Source organism: Saccopteryx bilineata, chromosome 12 (assembly GCF_036850765.1).
Source record: "Saccopteryx bilineata isolate mSacBil1 chromosome 12, mSacBil1_pri_phased_curated, whole genome shotgun sequence".
NCBI lineage: Eukaryota > Metazoa > Chordata > Mammalia > Chiroptera > Emballonuridae > Saccopteryx > Saccopteryx bilineata.
This window is the reverse complement of record NC_089501.1, coordinates 8,742,313-8,762,824: the sequence shown is the minus strand read 5'-3', so window position 1 is coordinate 8,762,824 and position 20,512 is coordinate 8,742,313. Positions and strand designations below refer to the sequence as shown.

The 20,512-nt window shown below is 38.9% G+C and overlaps 2 protein-coding genes across 4 annotated transcripts in view; one reads left to right on the top strand and one right to left on the bottom strand.

The window, feature by feature from the left end:
• The window catches only part of TUBE1 (tubulin epsilon 1), a 25,125-nt gene extending 22,060 nt beyond the window's left edge, over positions 1-3,065 (top strand). For both annotated transcript variants that reach the window (XM_066248111.1, XM_066248112.1), the window contains 3 exons: positions 1,478-1,618; positions 2,418-2,592; positions 2,907-3,065. In XM_066248111.1, coding sequence (XP_066104208.1) covers positions 1,478-1,618; positions 2,418-2,592; positions 2,907-3,065 — 475 coding nt within the window. The remainder of the gene's footprint in view (positions 1-1,477; positions 1,619-2,417; positions 2,593-2,906) is intronic.
• On the bottom strand, positions 2,978-20,512 carry CCN6 (cellular communication network factor 6). Of its 2 annotated transcripts, XM_066248113.1 has the most exons (6): positions 20,012-20,512; positions 11,740-12,040; positions 9,905-10,147; positions 6,348-6,541; positions 4,985-5,293; positions 2,978-3,128 (listed from the first exon to the last, which is right to left on the bottom strand). In XM_066248113.1, the coding sequence occupies exons 1-5, from the start codon at positions 20,075-20,077 to the stop codon at positions 5,012-5,014; spliced, it is 1,086 nt and encodes a 361-aa protein (XP_066104210.1). In that variant the 5' UTR covers positions 20,078-20,512; the 3' UTR covers positions 2,978-3,128; positions 4,985-5,011. The 2 variants fall into 2 exon arrangements, with proteins under 2 accessions (XP_066104210.1, XP_066104211.1); XM_066248114.1 differs by lacking the exon at positions 2,978-3,128 and having other exon boundaries at positions 5,012-5,293; positions 20,280-20,512.

Below are 20,512 nucleotides of genomic sequence, written 5' to 3'. Positions count from 1 at the left end.
GATAAATCAAGAATGAGTTTGACTACTTGTTGTCTAGCAATTACTAACCCTTTCTGGGTTTCCTTGATTCCATAAAATGCCAGGAAGCACATACACACCAGCATTTTTAGTACAATAGCAGAAGATTCATGAATCCCCTAAAGCTCACCATCTCTTAAGGCAGTCCTCTTCTTGCTGTAGGAGAATTAGGATAGAATATAGGCTCCATTAGAGTAAGAAGCTTTTTGTTGATGTTCACTGTTTGGTCTCTTGCACATAGAATCACGCCTGGCTCATAGTGGGCACTTGATAAATGTCTGTTGAATGAATAGGCAGCAGAGTGTGATTTCTGTAGCTCTTCCCAGAGTTTCTGCAGATTCACCACGCAGAGCTCTGGCTTGAGTTAGCTAAGGAACCTAGTCACATTTGTATTGAATTAAGTGGGGCCATATTAAGAAGAACCTATAGGTTTGTATATTGTTAAATATAAATTTTTTCAGTAACCTTTGTCTTTCCCTCTTTAACTAAAGAATTAAAGAATAAAGTTAAAAGCCTTTATTCACTTAGAAGTCTCCCTTTTCAGGAACACCATTAGCGTTTCATCTTTTTTCTTTTTTTTTTTTTTTTTCTTTTTTTTTTTTTTTTATTTTTCCGAAGTTGGAAACGGAGAGGCAGTCAGACAGACTCCCGCATGAGCCCGACCGGGATCCACCCGGCATGCCCACCAGGGGGCGATGCTCTGCCCATCTGGGGCATTGCTCTGTTGCGACCAGAGCCATTCTAGTGCCTGAGGCAGAGGTCATGGAGCTATCCTCAGCGCCCGGGCCAATTTTGCTTCAGTGGAGCCTTGGCTGCGGGAGAGGAAGAAAGAGACAGAGAGGAAGGAGAGGGGGAGGGGTGGAGAAGCAGATGGGTGTTTCTCCTGTGTGCCTTGGCCAGGAATCGAACCTGGGACTCCTGCACGCCAGGCCGACGCTCTACCACTGAGCCAACCGGCCAGGGCCTAGAGTTTCATCTTTCATTGTGAGAATATAACATTGTCCTTTAACAGTTTCCACTTGATTATTTCTAACTAATTTATGACATACACTGCTCAAAAAACTTAGAGGATATTTCAAAATGAATATTAAGCTATAAAATATCCACTAATTTTTGTGAGCAGTGTCTTTTACAGAGACAAAGTAATCTCTTAATGTTATAGGCTTTTAATTCATTTTGATAGTTATGATATTATGAAGTAATTAAGCATAGTTAAATAAGTAATAATGACACGTTTCTAGTACTTATTAGAACTCACTCATGATATTTTGTAGCTACCTGGAACCACCAGTTTATTGCAGAAGCTTGTTATAAAAAAAATTATATATGATTGCCTCTGTTATTGTATTCCAGAAAAAAATTGCTTTGAGAAAATTATAGCAGAAATTTATAATATAATTTTATAGTTATACATAGAAGAAAAATGTAATATTTTGTATAAAGTGACTTATTGTTCTAGGTTGGATCAGATGTTTTCAGATGCCTTTAGTAAAGATCACCAGCTAATTCGGGCCGACCCTAAGCATAGCCTCTACCTCGCCTGTGCGCTCATGGTTAGAGGAAATGTCCAGATTTCAGATCTTCGCAGAAATATTGAAAGGTTTGATTTAATTTTTTTCAAGATAATTTGTAATGTGTATTGCTTGTGACAGTGTGTCTGAGCCATAATATTCTCAAATGTGAAATAAGAATAATAGTACAAACTTATTTACAAGTACTAAATGATATGAGATGTTTTATTTCTTGAAAGTGTTCAGAAATTTTAACTATTGATATTATTATGATGTTTAGTATTACCACTACACTGCTTCTAAGTTTATGTTTTACTATTTGACAGTCTATTTTTAGGAAAACTGCTCTGTTGAATTACAAAATAAACTATAATACCTTCATTTTATTCATCACCAGATTTCTAATGTTAAGAAATGTGTTTCTTGCTTTTTGACTCACCATCCCAACTAATCAAATGTCCTCCTACTAAATATCCCTTAGTTCACTAAATATCCCTCAGGCTATACCAAAGTACTGCTCATAGTAAAAAAAAAAAAAATAGATAACTTACATTATAAACTAAATGGTTCCATGTCCAGGTTTAACTAATGTGGTCTGCTATAATATGACAGACATTTTTAGTACCTTGATTTTTTGGGGGGGGGTTTCAGTGCACATGTAAGAGAGACAGAGAGAGACAGAAAGGGAGAGAGATGAGAAGTATCAACCCATAGCTGCTTCACTTTAGTTGTTCACTGATTGCTTCTCATACATGCCTTTACCCAAGGGCTCAAGCAAAGCCAGTGACCCCAGAGTTTCAAACCTGGGACCTCAGCGTCCCAGTGGTAACTGTGCCACCACTAGTTGGGCTAGAACCTTAATTTTTACATTGAGTTTTTGTATCGCAGATTAAAACCTTCTCTACAGTTTGTCTCCTGGAATCAAGAAGGGTGGAAGACCAGCCTGTGTTCAGTCCCTCCTGTAGGCCATTACCATTCATTATTAGCTTTAGCAAATAACACATGTGTGAAGCCTACCTTCGTGGAACTGAAAGAGAGATTCACAAGGCTCTACAAGAAAAAGGTAATTAGCAGTACACCTTTGTAACTATATGTGTTTATTTTGGCTATTTAAACTGTATTCCCAAGAATACTATTACAAACCAGGGTGATACTGTCTGCTCTATCCATTGTACTGATTATAACCAAAGAGGAGAGGCTTACTCAGACTATCTAAATGAGAAATCTCATGAGTTTATAGGATTTGAGTTCTCATTTCTCTTGTAAATCTGCGTGAACTATCATTTTAATAAAGAATGTTTATGTTTACTTATAGGATAATTGAATATATTACATTTTCTGAAAACAATCAACATGATTCAGCCTTTTTATTCACAGGCTCATCTTCATCACTACCTGCAGATTGAGGGGATGGAGGAAAGCTGCTTCTCAGAAGCCGTGTCGTCTCTGTCGACACTCATAGGGGAGTATGACGAGCTGGACGCCGCGAGGAGCGTGCCAGTGGAGGACTTGCCCAGGCTGAGCGTAGCTGTGTAACACAGACCCCGAAATGCTGCTACACTGTCCTGATTTCACACTGCCTTTTGTCCTCTTACCTTTCTGTTTCAGATTTTTTTTTTTTTTTTTTTTTTTTTTTTTTTTTTTTTTTACAGAGACAGAGAGTCGGAGAGAGGGATAGATAGGGAGAGACAGACAGGAGGAACAGAGAGAGAGGAGAAGCATCAATCATTAGTTTTTTGTTGCGACACCTTAGTTGTTCATTGATTGCTTTCTCATATGTGCCTTGACCGTGGGGCTACAGCAGACCGAGTGACCCCTTGCTTGAGCCAGCGACCTTGGGTCCAAGCTGGTGAGCTTTGCTCAAACCAGATGAGCCTGCACTCAAGCTGGCAACCTCGGGGTCTCGAACCTGGCTCCTCCACATCCCAGTCCAATGCTCTACCCACTGCGCCACCATCTGGTCAGGCTCAGAATTTTTGTGATTCAGAAAGCCCAGTGTTTTTCAGATTAGGAAGTATCTTAGTCTGAAAGAGTGGTTCCATTTAATTGCCATTTGTTGACAATACCAGTGTGTGTGTGGAATTAGTAAAGCCCTTAACTACAAACATTTGTCTTCAGAAATTTTTCTTTTTCAAAAATTGAGAGAATGGAGTTCTTCAGCATTTTACTTTATTTATAATCTCAGGCATTTTCATAGTGCGAATCATATCTTCAATAAAAATCTTGTGCAGATATATTTTTATATTTATAATTTATGTTTTCATATTCTATTTAAATTCTTCTGATTCTTTAAAAATAAGTACAGGGAGTTGAAGACCACAATATAAATATTTCTGTGTAATATCCACTAACTTACAACTTTTGAGGTTTTTTTTCTTCTTTGGGTAACCTTGTTTGCACTCAAAAGAATCAAAACTTACATTTATTTTAACATTTGTATTAAATTATATTAGTATAATGCTTTTTTATCAAACTCATTGCTTTTATAATAATAAATGTCCATATTTTTAAACAGTGTTACTTGTTATCACTGTTTTTGCTTGTCACCACTTATACAAACAAACATTACAAAACTTGATTATCTTCTTCCAAACTTTATGGTAAACAGCTATTATAGTCTAATGAAAGTATCTCAGTTACTATACTGTCCAGTTTTAGTCTTTAGCATTTATTTATCTTTAATCACAATTTATATTTCAAATCCATATGTAGACTTACCATTTCAGGAAGTAATTTTTAGGAACAAATTATTTTCAAGCTGAAATAATTTGTTGTGTGCTTTTTTTAAGTTCCTTTCATTTTCAAAGTGCAGATACTGTTCTTGGTCTTTATCTTGGAAATTTTGTTTTTTATAGTATTTGGTATAAAAACTTTAATTAACAATTGTCAATAGTAGCCAATGAAATTCTATTTTCTTCTTCCCAAAGAAGAAATCTCAATAAACTGAAACTCAGGATAAGGCCATGGAAATTATAAATATAGTTACAGTTTAACCTTATTCCTACTTAAGAATTAATCTGGAATCTTATCCTATAGTGATTATAATCTGAATGGAACCTCAGCTACATTGTCAAAGTACAAATAAAGTTTTAAATTTTAATGTGATTTTTACAGATCTTCAACAAAGTATTCCAGATTATTTTATAGAATAAGATGCTTTCTTATAAATTGTGTATTTTTTCCATTATATGTGGAAAATGTAGGTAGAACAAAGTATCTGTGTATACAGAACAAAGTATCTGTATAATTATAAGAAACATTTTAAAGTAAGTTCAATTTAAAGGTTTTAAAATTTTACATATATTTGTAGCAGAACCTTTTTAAAAGCTCCTAATGCTTAAATACAGTCATTTGAGAATAGCTAGGCGTTCTTACTATTTTTAAACCAATAAGGTAGTTTTGCCACCTTTTTAAAACCAATCTAACTTTTTAATGTAATGACATGATTGACTAACCTTAAGTTTCCCCCCACGTGCTTGGCTTTAGAGAATCTTGAGCTCAGAAAATATATCTCCTGGATCTCTACAATTTCTCTGACATACACAAGATGTGATCCACAGCATCTTCCATTTAAATGACCCTTCATTTGGGCAATCAAATTGAATGGTAATCATTTTAGACTTATTAGGAACGCAGCATCTCTTATCCAAGCATACTCCACAGAAAGTGGGTTTATAACTCTGAGTGCTTGAACATCCAGAAAACATGAATTTTTCAGCTTTGAAGTGCTGGAAAGTAGGCTGGCACGTTTTTCCTTTGGGGATCTAAAAAGATACATAACATTATGAAGTCATTCTTTAAACTTAATTACAGTAGTTTAGAAAAGTGATACTAAATAGAACGTTTTAGAACACAAACACAGAGTTGTAATTTTCAGGACATTAATAGTTGCTATGTAGTAACTTCTGGCACTTTCTTTTCTACCTTTCAAATCCCCTCTCTCCAGAGGCCTACTTCCTGTTCTTGCTCCATCATGTTGTAGAACCCACTCCCCAATGATTTTTGCTATCTACCTTTTACCTAGTTCCACAATAAATGAAAATTTCTCTGTATCAAGAGTTATGTCTTATTAAATGTTTGTTTACCTAGCAAATCCCCTTCCACAGCTCAAACAGTATTGAATAGATGAATAGGTGAATAAATAACTTCATCTCTTTAAAATTGAGTTAAGTTCTAATAGGGAATAACTTGAGAATGAGAAGAGTTTTGTAGAATTTCTAAAATTTACCTTGAGCCAGTACCCTTGTATAGTTCTAGAAGTAGGACCAACTATAGAAACATCAGTCTTAAGAGTATTTTATCATCATCTTTTGGCCAGTTTACTATTAAGCATAGAGCATTTTTGAAATGGTGTGATTTCCCCTTCAAGGTGATGAATAACTAGCATCAGAACTTGTCTGATGTCTATGTCTGTTTTCATAATTACGTAACAACCAAAATCTTTAACCCATTGTTTTGACTTGACTGCATAAAATTAATATAGAAAAAAAGAATCTAAAAAGGATCTCTTAAAAAGCAACATACATGGTAGGGTACCATGGCAATTCAGGCTGATCATGACCCTCACTATTAAGCTGTTAGAGTATCTAACATTAATATTACCTGTCTGCTTGGTAAAATTTTCCCCACAAAGGGCAGTTGGAGCAATATCTGCTTTCCTCTGAGATAGTTTGACTTTCATAGTGAAAATAAGGTGATTTTTATTCTTATGAGCACCAAACACCATCCTTCCCTTCAAAACACACATACATGCACATACACTTCTCAGGAATCTCTTCACATTGAAGTATAATGAAGTTAAATCTAGTTAAACTTTACCTTTACTGTCTTTAATGTATTACTGTCACAAGGCTGAATATAACATAGTCTTTTCTCTTTTCTCATTTGACAGTTGTTATTTTCATTGGTTATCCTATTAGAAATTCCCATCCCACATGTTCTGGAGCAAGGAGTCCACTTTGTTGCTTGCACAAGACATTTTCTTTTCCAAATAAGTGGGAGTTTCCTATAAACTAAAATAAAGCGGGAATAGTACATGTGTATACATATATATGTACTTATGGAGATAGATCATTTTTAATCATTATTTTTAAGCTAATAATAGTTAATAGAGCTGAACCTTTATTTTTATATAATGTAACTCAATAAAATATGCTTATGATCTAATTCATCATTCACTTCCCAGATTACTTTTAATCAAGTGTTACAGGCAAATTTCTTAGGAGGAATAAAATTCTTTATTTTTAATTGATTGATTGATTAGTCAATTGATTTGAGGGAGAGAGAGAAACATTGATCTTTTGTTCTACTTATTTATACATTCATTGGTTGACTCTTGTATGTGCCCTGACCAGAGATTGAATCCGCAACCTTGGCATATTGGGACAACCTAACCAACTGAGCTACCCAGCCAGGGCTAAGAGTATAATTTCTTATCTTTGGAAAACTGAAGAAATATATCCATTTGCTTCTTTCTGCTTAGTCATGCGATGAGTACTACAGCTTATGTTCTGATGGATATCTGCCTTTTCTTGGATTCTTGCCTCATGCTTGATATTTCTAACAGATATTGAAATAGACATTAGTAGGATTAGGGAATTAAAATGTCAATCAGAACGATGTGATTTTAATGTTAAATTTCATGATACATTAAAATATAAAAGTTATATTTGAAAATTAAACTATCAGCAAAACCAGTTCTTTTTCCTCCACTTGTTTTAATCTAATCTTTTAGAAAATACATTACACTGAACTAATCTAAATACTCATATGCTGAGTCATGGCAAATGTGTCCTCTGTTTTATTTATTCAGCCAACATTCCCTGTGGTATCAGGCCCATGGTATCCTCTCCATCAGCTAGCCACTTCAAATCACAGGAAGATAGGGAGAAGGAATGGGTTGATGGCTTTATGGATGGGTAGTTGTGTGGGTAGATAGATGGAGCCCTCTCCACTGCCTGCTCCTTGGGAGAAACAAAGAAGGGGAAGGAGGTGAATAATGAGAATATAAAGAAAATATAAAGAGGGAACAATATTCTATTTCCTTGTAAGTCCATTGGGAACTTCTTGTTCTGCTCATGAATCTGGCCCTTGGTTTACCCTAAGCAAATATAGATTGGTTTATTGTCTCAAAGCATTTCCTGAAGGTTAATAAGCATCCTAAAATGGATGCTTGGGGAATAAGGTCGTGATGTGAGTTTGCAGTTGAACATGCAAAATTCTGGCTCGTTACTTCAAAATGTCAATTTAAAACCTGAAAAAGAGCCCCCCCAAAAAATGCCTCTTGATAGGAAATACCAGTCACTTTGAAGTATATGCTCTGTGAATGATACTTTGATGCCGTTTTTGGTGTTATTACAATAGGATCTTGCAATTGCACATAGAACAGACAGAGGAGCAGAAACATGAAAGTACCTGGAAGGTAGACAACAGTTTAAAGACCCCAGTGCAGGAAGCAGATTAAAAGCCTGGCACACATCTGCAATAAATAAGGGTAGGTTACATTACTGCGTTACCAATAGCCCCACTTAAAGTTAAGCAGTTCAGGGTTTGCTTAACATTTATTAAAAAGCAAGAAAAACAAGAGATTTTTAAAGTAAAAGTTTAATGTTCAGTGAGCAGTGAGAAAAGCATGAGGACATTATGCGATTGCATGCTTCATACTGATCAAGCAAGCTAGATTCTAACCATAAACCACCTGGAATTAACTATGTACATAAATTACTATCATAACTGTATCTTACAGTGTATATTTGTCACTATTTAATTTTAAAAGCCAAACTCCTGTTTGGGCCCATAAATATTGTTTCACAATTAAGCAGAAGAGAGAGATTAGACTGAACACATATTTTCTTTGAAATATATCGAGATTCAACCCTCAGTTACCAGAGAGATTTCCTCATTTTTTTGTTTTTCGTGTGTGTGTGTGTGTGTGTGTGTGTGTGTCTCAAAGCACTAAGCACTAAGAATGATGGTGTGTGTGTGTGTGTGTGTGTGTGTGTATGTGTCTCAAAGCACTAAGCACTAAGAATGACGGTCTCACACCTGGAACCAGGTTTCAAGTGAATCCATTGAAGCTGCTCTCACTCTACAAATGAGACCATCTTGAACTACATCCAAAGGTCTGTCTTGTGGCAAAGGCTGCTCTAGTCTTCTCTCTTACCGGAGAGGTTCTAAGAAATTACATTGAGTCACTCAGATCCAATGTGGAAAACCAACTGTTCTAGTACACTCTGGACAAAAGAATAATTTGGCTTATAATTTCAGAAGTTTTAGAGCATTAGGGTCATGCTGTTAGCTGAATAACTATATGTATGGTAAATGCAAATTCACTACAGTCTATTGTTTTTTAAATTAACTGTCACAATTGGAATTTGCAAGAATTTTTTTCATATAGTAAGTCTCTAAATTTCTAAACCTCATTTTTTCTGATTAGAGTTGCTTTTATTAAATATCCACATAATATAAGTGAATTTAGGAGTTTTAGCATAAATGTTCTGTATTTCTTTGGTACCTTTCATTCACTAGCTCTAAACTTTGTGAAAAATACATTGATTACTGGATGAAAACACAGATGTGAGTAATAACCAGTCATCAGTTTTGCACTTTTTAAGACCTTCCTTATGTGTTTCCTCTGCTGGCATTTTCGAATCTCCTGTCCCCAAAACACCCTGGCACTCAAATAAGTTGCTGACTTCAAGCAGACCAGAATACAAAGTCTATGAACACACTAACACTAAATGGCCAGGTGTTCCAACAAGAAGTAATCTCAGTACGTGTTTTTGACTACACATATAACCGGGTAACCTATTCAAGAATGCCTGAGTGTGTGTTTATTTAAAGAGAGGTTGATAATTAAAGGATAATTTTATATCAATAGTTGTCTATTTTTAGAAATAATATTTATAAGTTCAAAACATGTCCTCAAATAGTTTTAATCAGTAGCCTTCCATTTCTTCTTTGACCATACAGAAAAGTTGCCTTTGAAAACTTTTGTAACTGGATGGTTTATACTTATTGCCCAATGACATAACAGTACTAATAAATGTTTCTCCAGGAGACATGAACAACATGTGGTCAATTTTCCTAAGACAAGGTTGAGTGAGAACAAGCAGAGTAAGAGTTGTCCTGACCTAGGAGAGCTTTTAAAAATTGTAATATTTTACTGGAAAAATTGAAAACATTAAAAAGTTTCCTTCTCAAACACATAGAATGTACATGTTGGAAGCAGAGACTGGGTAAAACATCACACTCAAACTAACTCTCACACTGATCACCAGTCAGTAAGGGCTTACTGAGTATCTATGGTGCATAAAAACAGCATGAAGTGAAACCACAAGAAGTCATACATAAAAAATCGTTCTACTTATGAGCACCTGGCATTGTTTTATAGGTTGCTGAGAGCTGCTGTTGTAATGGTCCCAGGCCACAGTTTGATCGATCGGACTTCTTTCCACCTTTAGCCCCAGAGCAGTGACTGCCCGCCAGCTTTGGTATGAACAACGGTGTGCATCCAATGGCACCGCTCACACAGAGGCAGCTAAACAGGGGACTGGGCTGAAACACTTGGCCATTATGATAATGTACCCTGTTGAACTCGCATCCCACAGCTACCAGGTCTGAAAAGAGAAAAAAGCAAAATCGCCAAAGAAGCCATACTGATCGCAGACCTTCCATTATAAACCCCAGAGGAAGTAGCCTGTATCTTCCCCACCACCACCACCCACTCCTGTTGTGTCCCCAGCTGCTAGTCACTAAGTGTTTGTTAGGTTAATGAAATAACTTGCCCAGCACTGTTTGGAAGAAAGCGCTGTCCTGAAAGCCAGTCTGATAGGTCATGTTTTCCCTCCTGGGAGTCAACTGCATACCAGATACTGTGCTAGGTGTTTTGGGTTTTATGTCATTATTTTCATTTCCTCCTCCTAGCAAGTCCATAAGATAGGAAGCATGTGTGATGTAACTGAGGTACAGAGAAGTTAAATAATAAGTATCATCAAGGTCACCCAGCCGATAAAGCCCAGAATTTGAACGCAAACCCAATACCATAGAGTGTTGACAGGGCATCAAGCTTTCTGACTTGAAGGGCTCTCCATATGGACCCAACTCCAACAATATGCTCTCACTCCTCGCTCACAGCCACATTTCTGGCAGTAATCTGCCTTCCCACTTGGGCTTTTCTACAAAGTGACTAAACTGCCCAGCTAACATGAGTATTTATTTCTCTTCCCTAAGAAATTTTATTTCTTAATCCCAAATCAGCCAACCTCTGGAATTACTGTCAAGATGTAGGCTTAGATGGCCCCAATCAGACTCCAGAGCTAAGACCCACAGAGCGGAGGGTCAGGTTATAAAGTGGAGTGCCCTACCTTCCTTTTTCAGAAATCTGCTTTAGTAAAAAGGACAGTAACTTGATAATTAGTTGGGAAGGCTGAGATTAAAGCAGTATGTCTGAATACTAGATATACATCCTTACATTCTAAGCCAGATTACTTTTTAGTTATAAAAAAGGCTGAATTCAGATTGCCTTTGACTTTTTTTTTTTTTTAGGCGAGAGGAGGATAGATAGTGATACAGACTCCCTCATGTGTCCTAAACGAGATCCACCCAGCACTCCTGTCTGGGGCCAATGCTAGAGTATCATGCTATTTTTAGTGCCCGAGGCTGACACATTCAGACCAACCAAGCTATTCTCAATGCCCAGGGCTATACTTGAACCAATTGAGCCACTAGCTGTGGGAGGAGAAGAAGGAGAGAAAGGGGATGGGGGGAGAAGTAGGTGGTTATTTCTTCTGTGTGCCCTGACCAGGAATGAAACCCAGGATGTCCATACGCCGGGCCTACACTCTATCCACTGAGCCACTGGCCAGGGTCGCTTTTGACAATGTTAACAAAAGCTGTTATTTTATAGCACTTGAAGAAATCAGACTCTATTTACATAATTTCTAGTATTTTAATCATTAAAAGCAATTACCTGAGAAGAACTGCAAGATCACTTCAATATAATTAACACAACAGGTTTCTAAATATGTATAAACATCTGCTAGTTTCATCTGGTATCTAACATGACAAAGCCAGTCCCGTTGGTGCGTGAAAACTAAAGCCACACCTTATAGTTAGCCAAACTAAGCTGGTTATTCCAAATGTGCAGTGACAATAAAACTATCCTGTCTAGACTCAACCTTTTCCAGTAGGTCCAGAAGAAGACACTTACACGCGCACACTCCGGTCTCGTACCTAGGTCTGTCTGCTGAGTAGTCACAATACAGGCCTTTGTGTGGGTCGCAGAGGTCAACTTCATTGCAGAAGTCCCCTGGTTGCTTGGCACAGATTTTACAGCATCCACAGCCATCCCTCACCAAGCTCACTCCAGGAGGGCAGCTGGGCTTCCGAGGGCATATACAGGGCCAGTGGCAAAACTGTTGATGACGATGCACTTCGGAGACCTCTCCAGGCGTCCCTTTGGGTGTCCTGTCTAATGGCCCAGTGCCCTGTGCGCTGCAGCACAGCTTCATCTGATAATAAAGGTGATGTTAGAAATAATTCCTCAAACTAACTTCAGAGGTTGTATAGAAATAGATTTCTCCCAAATTGGTAGAATAGTGTTGTGATTTATAATATCTATCAGTATTTGACACAGTCACTATCACCTTAAACTTTTCTTTTTTTTTTTTTAAGTTGGCTTTTTTTTTTTTTACAGAGACAGAGAGAGAGTCAGAGAGAGGGATAGACAGGGACAGTCAGACAGGAACGAAGAGAGATGAGAAGCATCAATCATCAGTTTTTCATTGCGCATTGCAACACCTTAGTTGTTCATTGATTGCTCTCTCATACGTGCCTTGACCGCGGGCCTTCAGCAGACCAAGTAACCCCTTGCTGGAGCCAGCGACCTTGGGTTCAAGCTGGTGGGCTTTTCCTCAAACCAGATGAGCCCGCGCTCAAGCTGGCGACCTCGGGGTCTTGAACCCGGGTCCTCTGCATCCCAGTCCGATGCTCTATCCACTGCGCCACCGCCTGGTCAGGCACCTTAAACTTTTCTTCACTCAGCTCCCAACACATCACTTTCTCATCCCTCCTTTCTCACTGATTGGTCCTTGTCAGTCTCCTCTGCTGGTTTCTTCTCGTCTTCTTCATTTGTAAACATTGGAGTCCCAGCTGTTAAGACCTCTAAAGTATCTTCCCTCACTCTATCTCATATCTCCCACCCAGACCTCTCTTCTGAACTCAGGCTCAAACTGCCTACTTAACAGATCTCCACTTAGATATCTGATAAGTATAGCAAGCTTAACATGACCCAAAACAAGCTCCCCGTTTCCCCTTCCAATCTACTCTTCCATGCACATTTCTCTTTGAGCAAAGGCCAATTTCATTTTTCCAAAATACCTTGGAATCAGGTCATTCTTGAAGTCAGATATATCCTGTTGGTTATATCTTTAAAATATTCCCACTCCAATTATTTCTTAATAGCCCCGCTGCTACCATAGTGATCCAAGACACCATTATTTTTCACTTAGAGGATTATAAAAATCTTAAAAGTTCTCTTTGCTTCCCCATTTGTCCTCTGTATTCTCCACCCAGAAGAATGGTTCTTTTTTTTTTTTAAGGCAAAAATAATTAAGTGGAATTAAGTCAAACTAAAAAGCTCTATACAGCAAAGGAAATCATGAATAAATGAAAGGGCATCTTACATAATGGGAAAAAATATTTGCAAACTATGTATCTAATAGGGGGTTAATATCCAAACTATATCAGGAGTTCATACAACTCAATGGCAAAAAGTAGTAAGTCAAATATAAAATGGGCAAAGGACATGAATATATATTTCTACAAAGAACACATACCAATGTCCATCAATATATGAAAGGGTGTTCAACATCAACATCACTAATTATCAGGGAAATGCAAATCAAAGCCATACCAAGTTATCACCTCACACCTGTTAGGATGACTGTTACTTAAAATAAAAAAGGGTAAGTGTTGGTAAGTGTGTGAAAAATAGAGAATCCTAGTACACTGTTGCTGGAAATGTAAATTGTTTCAGCCATTATGGAAAACAATATGATAGTTCCTAAAAATTTAAATAAATTACCATGTAATCCAGCAATTTCACTCTGGGTATTTATTCAAAGGAATAGAAATCAGAATCTCAAAAAGAGACCTGTACTCTGTACTCCCACGGTGACTGCAGGATTATTCACAACGGCCAAGATATGGAAACAACCTAAATGTCCACTCACGTGTGAATAGATAAAGAAAATGTGGTATATGCACACAACACAACATTATTCAGCCTTAAAAAAGAAGGAAGTCCTGCCATTTGCCACATCAGGGTGGACCTAAAAGACATTATCTAAGGTACACACAGAAAAATAAATACTGTAAGTCTCACTTCTATGTGGAGTCTAAAATAGTCAAGACTCAGAAGTGGAGAGTAGAATAGTGGCTGCCAGTGCCTGCGGGGGGTGGGGGGGCGTGGAGCAAATGGGGAGGTGATGGTCAGAGGGTACGAAGTTTTGGTTATGCAAGATAAATAAGTTCTGAGGCTCTACACAGCATAGTGCCTGTGACTGTACTCTGCTGTATACTTAAAGTTTGCTAAGAGAGATCTTATGATCCATGTTCTTACCACACATAAAATTAATATTAAAGGGGGCAGGAGGAGATTTTGGGAAGTGATGGGTATGTTTATGGCCTTGATGGTAGTGATGGTTTTGCAAGTATATATGTATACTTATCTCCAAAATCATTAAATTGTATACATTAAATATGTACATCTTTTGAAATGTCAGTCATGCCTCAACTGTGTCACTCCTTTCTTGTGGCTTCCCATTTCAATGTAAACACGTAAGTACCCTCCAGGCCCTGCAGCCTCTTGTCCCCACTCCCTACCTTACTTTGCCCAGGACCACCCACCCCCTCGCTCACTTCTCTCCAGCCACACTGGCCTCCTTGTTCCTTGACTTCTCCAATCTGTTCTTCCCCAGGTTTATCTGTGGCGCACTCTTCCACTTCCATTAGGTCTATGTTCACATTCATCAGTGAGGCCCTTCTGGACCACCCTTCATGAAATAGCATCCTACCCCAGCCCTTTCCCCAGACACTGCTGACTACCTTCTTTATCACCTGCAAATTTTACCTGTTCATGTTCTGAGCCACACACCAGCAAGAATTTGAGCTTCTTGGGGCAAGCTCTTTGCCTAATGTCTGTCTTGTTGCCTGTAATAAATATTTATTGAGTGAAAGGATATGGTGCTGCCTATGTGCCAAGTACCTTACATGTTTATATCATTTAACCTTTACAACAACAGGGTGAAGTAGTGAAACACGCAACCATGTGATAAGCACAATAATGGTCCTCTCAAAGATGTTTATGTCCTAATCCAAGAGGAGAGGCTTAGAGTCAAATGCCTTAGGTGGGACAAGGGAAGGGCCTAGAGACTCGATGAACATGAACCTAGCTGAGAGGCCACTGAGCCTGGCAAGGAGTCCCTGGTGACCACGCTGAACCTATGCAAAACTGAAAAGTAGCACTCACTGCCTCTAGCCTCACTATTTCTACTCCCTTCTCCACTTTTCTATTTTCTTTTCCTTGTTCTTGGTTTTCATGACACAGGCCCTTCCAGTACTATCTCTACCTCTCAACATACTTTCTTAATCTCATTTGCAGGCTTTTGTTACTATGAATTTGACTTTTTAGACTTATTGGTGTTTCATAACCTTAACGTATTGCTTTCCTCACTCTGCACACTGTCTCTTGGCAATCTCATCCATCCCCTTGCCCTCAATTTCCACCCTATGCAGGCTTCAAAACTAAATTTCCATCCAGGACTTCTCCACTGAGGTCTAGATCCATAAAGCCGACTGCCTACTGATGTGTCTACTAAAATGTCATACAGGAAAAACATGTCCCAAAAGGCATCATCCCCTGCCCCACACCCAAACAGCTTCTCCCAAGTGTGGAGTTAGGAAGCTAGAAGTCATCCAGGTCATCTTACTCTCCCTCACCTCCCATAGCCCTTCAATGACTAATCCTGTTTACTGTCCTCATATCCCTAAACCTAGCCACTCTTCCTCCATTTTTACTGCTACTAAGTACCATTACAGTATGTTCCTAACTGGTCTTCCTCCCTCAAGAATAACTTCTCAAACAAATCTGCCATATCACTGCTAGAGAGAACTCTTTAAAAAACATATCTGATTTTACTATCCCTCTCCCAAAAGCCCATCAGTGGTTCCCCACTGCCTACAGTATACAGTCTAAACTTGTGGGAACAATCCCTAAAGCCCTGTCTGTGCTGGTTCATGCCTCTGTCTCTAGCCTTAGCTCTCAGTGCACTCTCCTGCTATGCCTTGCAGTTTAACAGGTGCACTAGGTCGGTTTTCTCCTGCATGGTTTTCTTTGTGTTGCTCCTTCTAATGACGTGCCTACTCCTAAAACTGTCTACCCGGGGACACCTGTTTATCTTGCCAATGTTGAAGCTTTTCTATATGATCCCTGAGGTCATAAGGTAACATCGTTGAAAAACAAGGATAAAGAGAAAATCATGAAAGCAGCATGAGAGAAGGAAAGCTTTATATACAAAAAATATAAGAGGAAGGAGAGACCAAGATGTCCTTCAGTAGGATAAACATTGGTACATCCAGACAATGGAATATTATTCAGTACCAAAAAGAAACGAGCTATCAAGCCATGAAAAAAAAAACATGCATATTATTAAGTAAAAGAAGCCAATCTGAAAATTCTACATACTCTATGATTCCAACTCAATGACATTCTAATCTGACCAATGGTGGCACAGTGGATAGAGTGTCAACTTGGGACACTGAGGTCCGAGGTTCAAAATCCCAAGGTCTCTGGCTTGAGCACGGGCTCATATGACTTAAGCACAGGCTCACCAGCTTCAGTGTGGGGTCGCTGGCTTGAGTGTGGAATCATCAACATGCTCCCAAGGTTGCTGTCTTGAGTCCAAAGTCACTGGCTTGAGCAATGGGTCACTGGCTTGGCTTGAGCTCTCTAGTCAAGGCACATATAAGAAATCAATGAAAAACTAAAGTAATGCAACTACGAGTTGATGCTTCTCATCTCTCTCCCTTCCTCTCTTTCTATCTCTCAAATAAATAAATAAATAACATTCTGGAAAGGGCAAAATTATGGAGACAGTAAAAAGATCAGTGGTTGCCAGAGGTTGAAACAAGGAGTAAACAGGTGGAGCACCGAGGATTGGGGTGGAGGAGGGAAAATAATCTGCATGACACTGTAAGTGTACACACATCTCATTATACATTTAACCAAACCCACAGAACACACACCAAAAGTGAACCCTGAATAAACTGTGGACTTTAGGTAGTGATGTGTCCATGTAGTTTCATCAGTTGTAACAAATGTACCACTCTAGTGGGGGGAATGTGGATAGCGGGAGAGGCTATGGATGTGTGAAGGTGGGGGTATACGTGAAATCTATGTACCTTCCTCTCAAATTTGCTGTGATCTTAAAACTGTTGTAAAATAATTGTCCTTAAAAAGAAAAGAAAATAGAGAGGAGGAGAAAAACAAAATGCCCAGAGACAATTCTGAAAGGAAAAAGAACGCCACCCTGAAATTCTATCTCCAGTGAAACCATCTTTCAAGAATGAAGATAAATAAAAAATAAAATAAAATGAAGATAAAATCAGAGACATTTTCAGATAAACAGAAAATGAGGAATCTTTGCTAACATGCCTACCTTGCAAGAAATACTAAAGGAAGACCTTCAGTCTGAAAGGAAATTACAATAGATCATAATTCAGAAATATAGGGGGAAACGAGTGCCATAAATGACAAATATGTGGGTAAGTGGAAAGAATTATGTGTTGTTTCGCTTTTCTTCAGGCACTGATTTTTTTCAAAATCAAAACAACAAAAAATCATCAGACTGGTACAATAAAAAGTGAGAGTATTGCCTGACCAGGTGGTGGCCCAGTGGGTAGAGCATCGGACTGGGATGCGGAGGACCCAGGTTTGAGACCCCGAGGTCGCCAGCTTGAGCATGGGCTCATCTGGCTTGAGCAAAGAGCTCACCAGCTTAGACCCAAGGTCGCTGGCTCCAGCAGGGGGTTACTCGGTCTGCTGAAAGCCCACAGTCAAGGCACATGTGAGAGAGCAATCAATGAACAACTAAGAAGTCGCAATGCGCAACGAGAAACTGATGATTGATGCTTCTCATCTCTCTCCATTCCTGTCTGTCTGTCCCTGTCTATCTCTGCCTCTGGAAAAAAAAAAAAAAAGTGAGAGTATTGACAACAAAGCTGAGCTTTCACGTAGCTCTGTGATCTCAGACCACTTCCCAGCAGATATTTGATCTTTGAGCCTCAGTCCTCTTTTGTAAAACTGGAATTAATAATAACTACTTTACAAAATTATTTTGAGGCTCAAGATAATGACTTAAGTTCTTAGCACAGTGGTGGGGACATATGATATGTTCAATAAATAGTAGGTATTATCAGAGCCTTCAAAAATATATAATGGCAAAATTAAGCAAAATAATACTTCCTCGTTGCTCTGTAACACCTTTTCACGTTTTGTTTTGTTTTTTATTTTGGGCACATCTCTCTGTGTTGTAGCTTTCAATCCACAGTAATGGTGGGACTTTTCTCAAGAACAATGGAATAAGAGATAGGCATTTCAATCAATTCCGGGGGAAAGTGTGCCTCTACTCCAGTGGTTCTCAAAGTGTGCATCAGGGTGCACTGGTGCACCCTCAAAGATTTCCAGGTGCACCTTATGGTATTCCAGAGAAATATGTGCCTGTTGGGGACCAAAAAAGCAACAGAGTTTTTGGAGTTTAGATTTTTGGGGGACAGAGATGTGGGGAATTGCCTATAAGCTGACAGTCTGCCCAACCCCCCACCTCACTTGCCTGATTAGGTTGCAAAAGGCTGTTAAGCTGTGGTGCTGGATTGTTTACACTACCCTCCATGTTCCCCAGAAAGACTGGAGGCAAGTTTCTTCTATCCTTTGTTTGGTGTAAAATAAAGATGATATGTATGGTGGGGGTTTTCTGTACTCAACACAATTAAGAGTAAAAAGAAGGGAATTCTTCAATGTATTGATGAGGAAATGAGAGTTTGCCTTTCAAATATATGCCCAAACACTGAAGAAATCACTAGGACACATCAGGCTCATGTTTCTCATAAACACAAGAATAAAAAAACTTAACACATTCGCACCGCGACCTGCCAAATTTACTAAATCTTACTAAGAATGTATCTATATATATAAAAAGATAACTTTTTTGTCGTTTTTTAACCCCTCTTTTTTACGAATTCTAAAAAGCATAACTCAAAAAATGTAATATAAAAATGTTTTTAACGTCAGAATAAATTTAATTTTGTTGTATTTATTTTGCTTAATTACCATAAAAGCACACTTGGACTTTATATTTTTCTTTAATATTTGACTTAATTATTATATCATATTTCTCAGAAATTTGTATATAGTGCGCCTACAATTATTTGTAGGATTTTAAATGCGCCCCGACTTCAAAAAGTTTGAGAACCATTGCTCTACACAATAGTACCATTTAGTAGGCTGCATCTCTGAGATTCTTGTTGTGATGCTTTTAAGTTCTTAAATCTTTCCCTGTATAGCAATTTGAATCCCTTGTTTTCTAAGATACATCTACTACTTACCACCCCAATCAAGTGTTAACTCACAGACATGTCTATGTTTGCTAAAAAGCACCAGATTTCAAAAGCTCTGGCTTCTATGCAAGCAATAACCTTCACCATGCAAATAAATCCACAAGCAATTCATCCTGTTTTAATCCTCTTATTAAAAAAAAACAACACTAAGGCAATGAATCGGTCATAGTAAATTGAACTTCCCTTTGGTCTGTTGCTTGAAATATTTTAAAGTCTCCATGGACTGATTCCCTTTCATGAAAAGTGAGACACACATGGGTTGAGCAAAGACAAAGTCATAGAATATAGTCAAAATATAAATGTTCCAAAATGCTCCTTTCAAAGAAGAACAGGCTCAACCGGAAAAAGTGGTCAAACTCATTTTTTCTGCAGTGGCTCATTGCACATTTTGCACACAACTGTGGAATTGAGCCCCAACCAGGAGCCCACATGAATAAGCCCTGCTCACCCCACCCCCCCATGCAGGGCAGGGAGGCCACTTCGAAATATGTGCGGTGGGTTATACTCCAATAAAAATATATGCATTACTAAAATTTTGGAGCTGTTCAAACATATCAAAAGTCAGACTGAGTGCCACTACCTGAAAAGGAGAAATGTTTTTCCATTTCTCTCCTGAAGCTAATAAACTGAAACAGAACTTTATTTGGAGAGGAAAATGGCTCCCTATTTCTCATGAAGTCGTTCCACAAGGACTTTACCACCTCCTCCCACCCCCCACCCCTCATCTTCTTCTTTTCCATTTTTGACTTTAAAAAAAAGAGCTGTTGTAGTCTCCCGAAGGGAAGGAGGAAGGAGCGAGAACTGACCTGTGGCAGAGCAGCGAGGAGAGAGGTGACGAGGAGGAGCCCCTGCATGTCCCCAGGACCAGGCATGTCCCCAGGATCAGGCACACAGCAATAGCAGGCGCCCTCGGGCTGGCCTCACAAAGCTCCCCTGTGTCCTCGGCAGAAGAACGCCTCCACCTCCCCGCCACTGACTCGGTGCTCAGACTCTCAGACTCCCAGACTCTGCTTTCGCTTTCACACATCTGTTTCAATAACCTGTTTACTTTCACGCGACTCTTCTCCTGTTTACCTCCGAGGTGTCCTGGAGTGTGCCATGAGGGTGTGAGCGCTTTCCTCCCGGGACCAAGCGGTGACTTGACTTTGAGTAAAGGTTCTACCTTGTTCCTAAAGCTCAGAGTCCGCGTGTGGGCAAGCGGCGAGATGAGCTGCGTCCACCTTCCTCACCCTCAGCCCCTGGGGTGGGCTGTGCCCTGCCCGGCCCGCCCTGTGCCTCCTCGCTTCCCCCCTGGCCTCACGCACAGC

Coding starts and splice junctions, on each gene's coding strand:
- CCN6 (XM_066248113.1), bottom strand. CDS start 20,077: ATGCCTGGTCCTGGGGACATGCAGGGGCTCCTCCTCGTCACCTCTCTC. Junction 10,148..11,739: donor CGAGACCGGAGTGTGCGCGT/GTAAGTGTCTTC, acceptor TTCTCTTTTCAG/ACCTGGTAGCTGTGGGATGC. Junction 6,542..9,904: donor AACCTATAAAACAATGCCAG/GTGCTCATAAGT, acceptor GCTTTATTTTAG/TTTATAGGAAACTCCCACTT.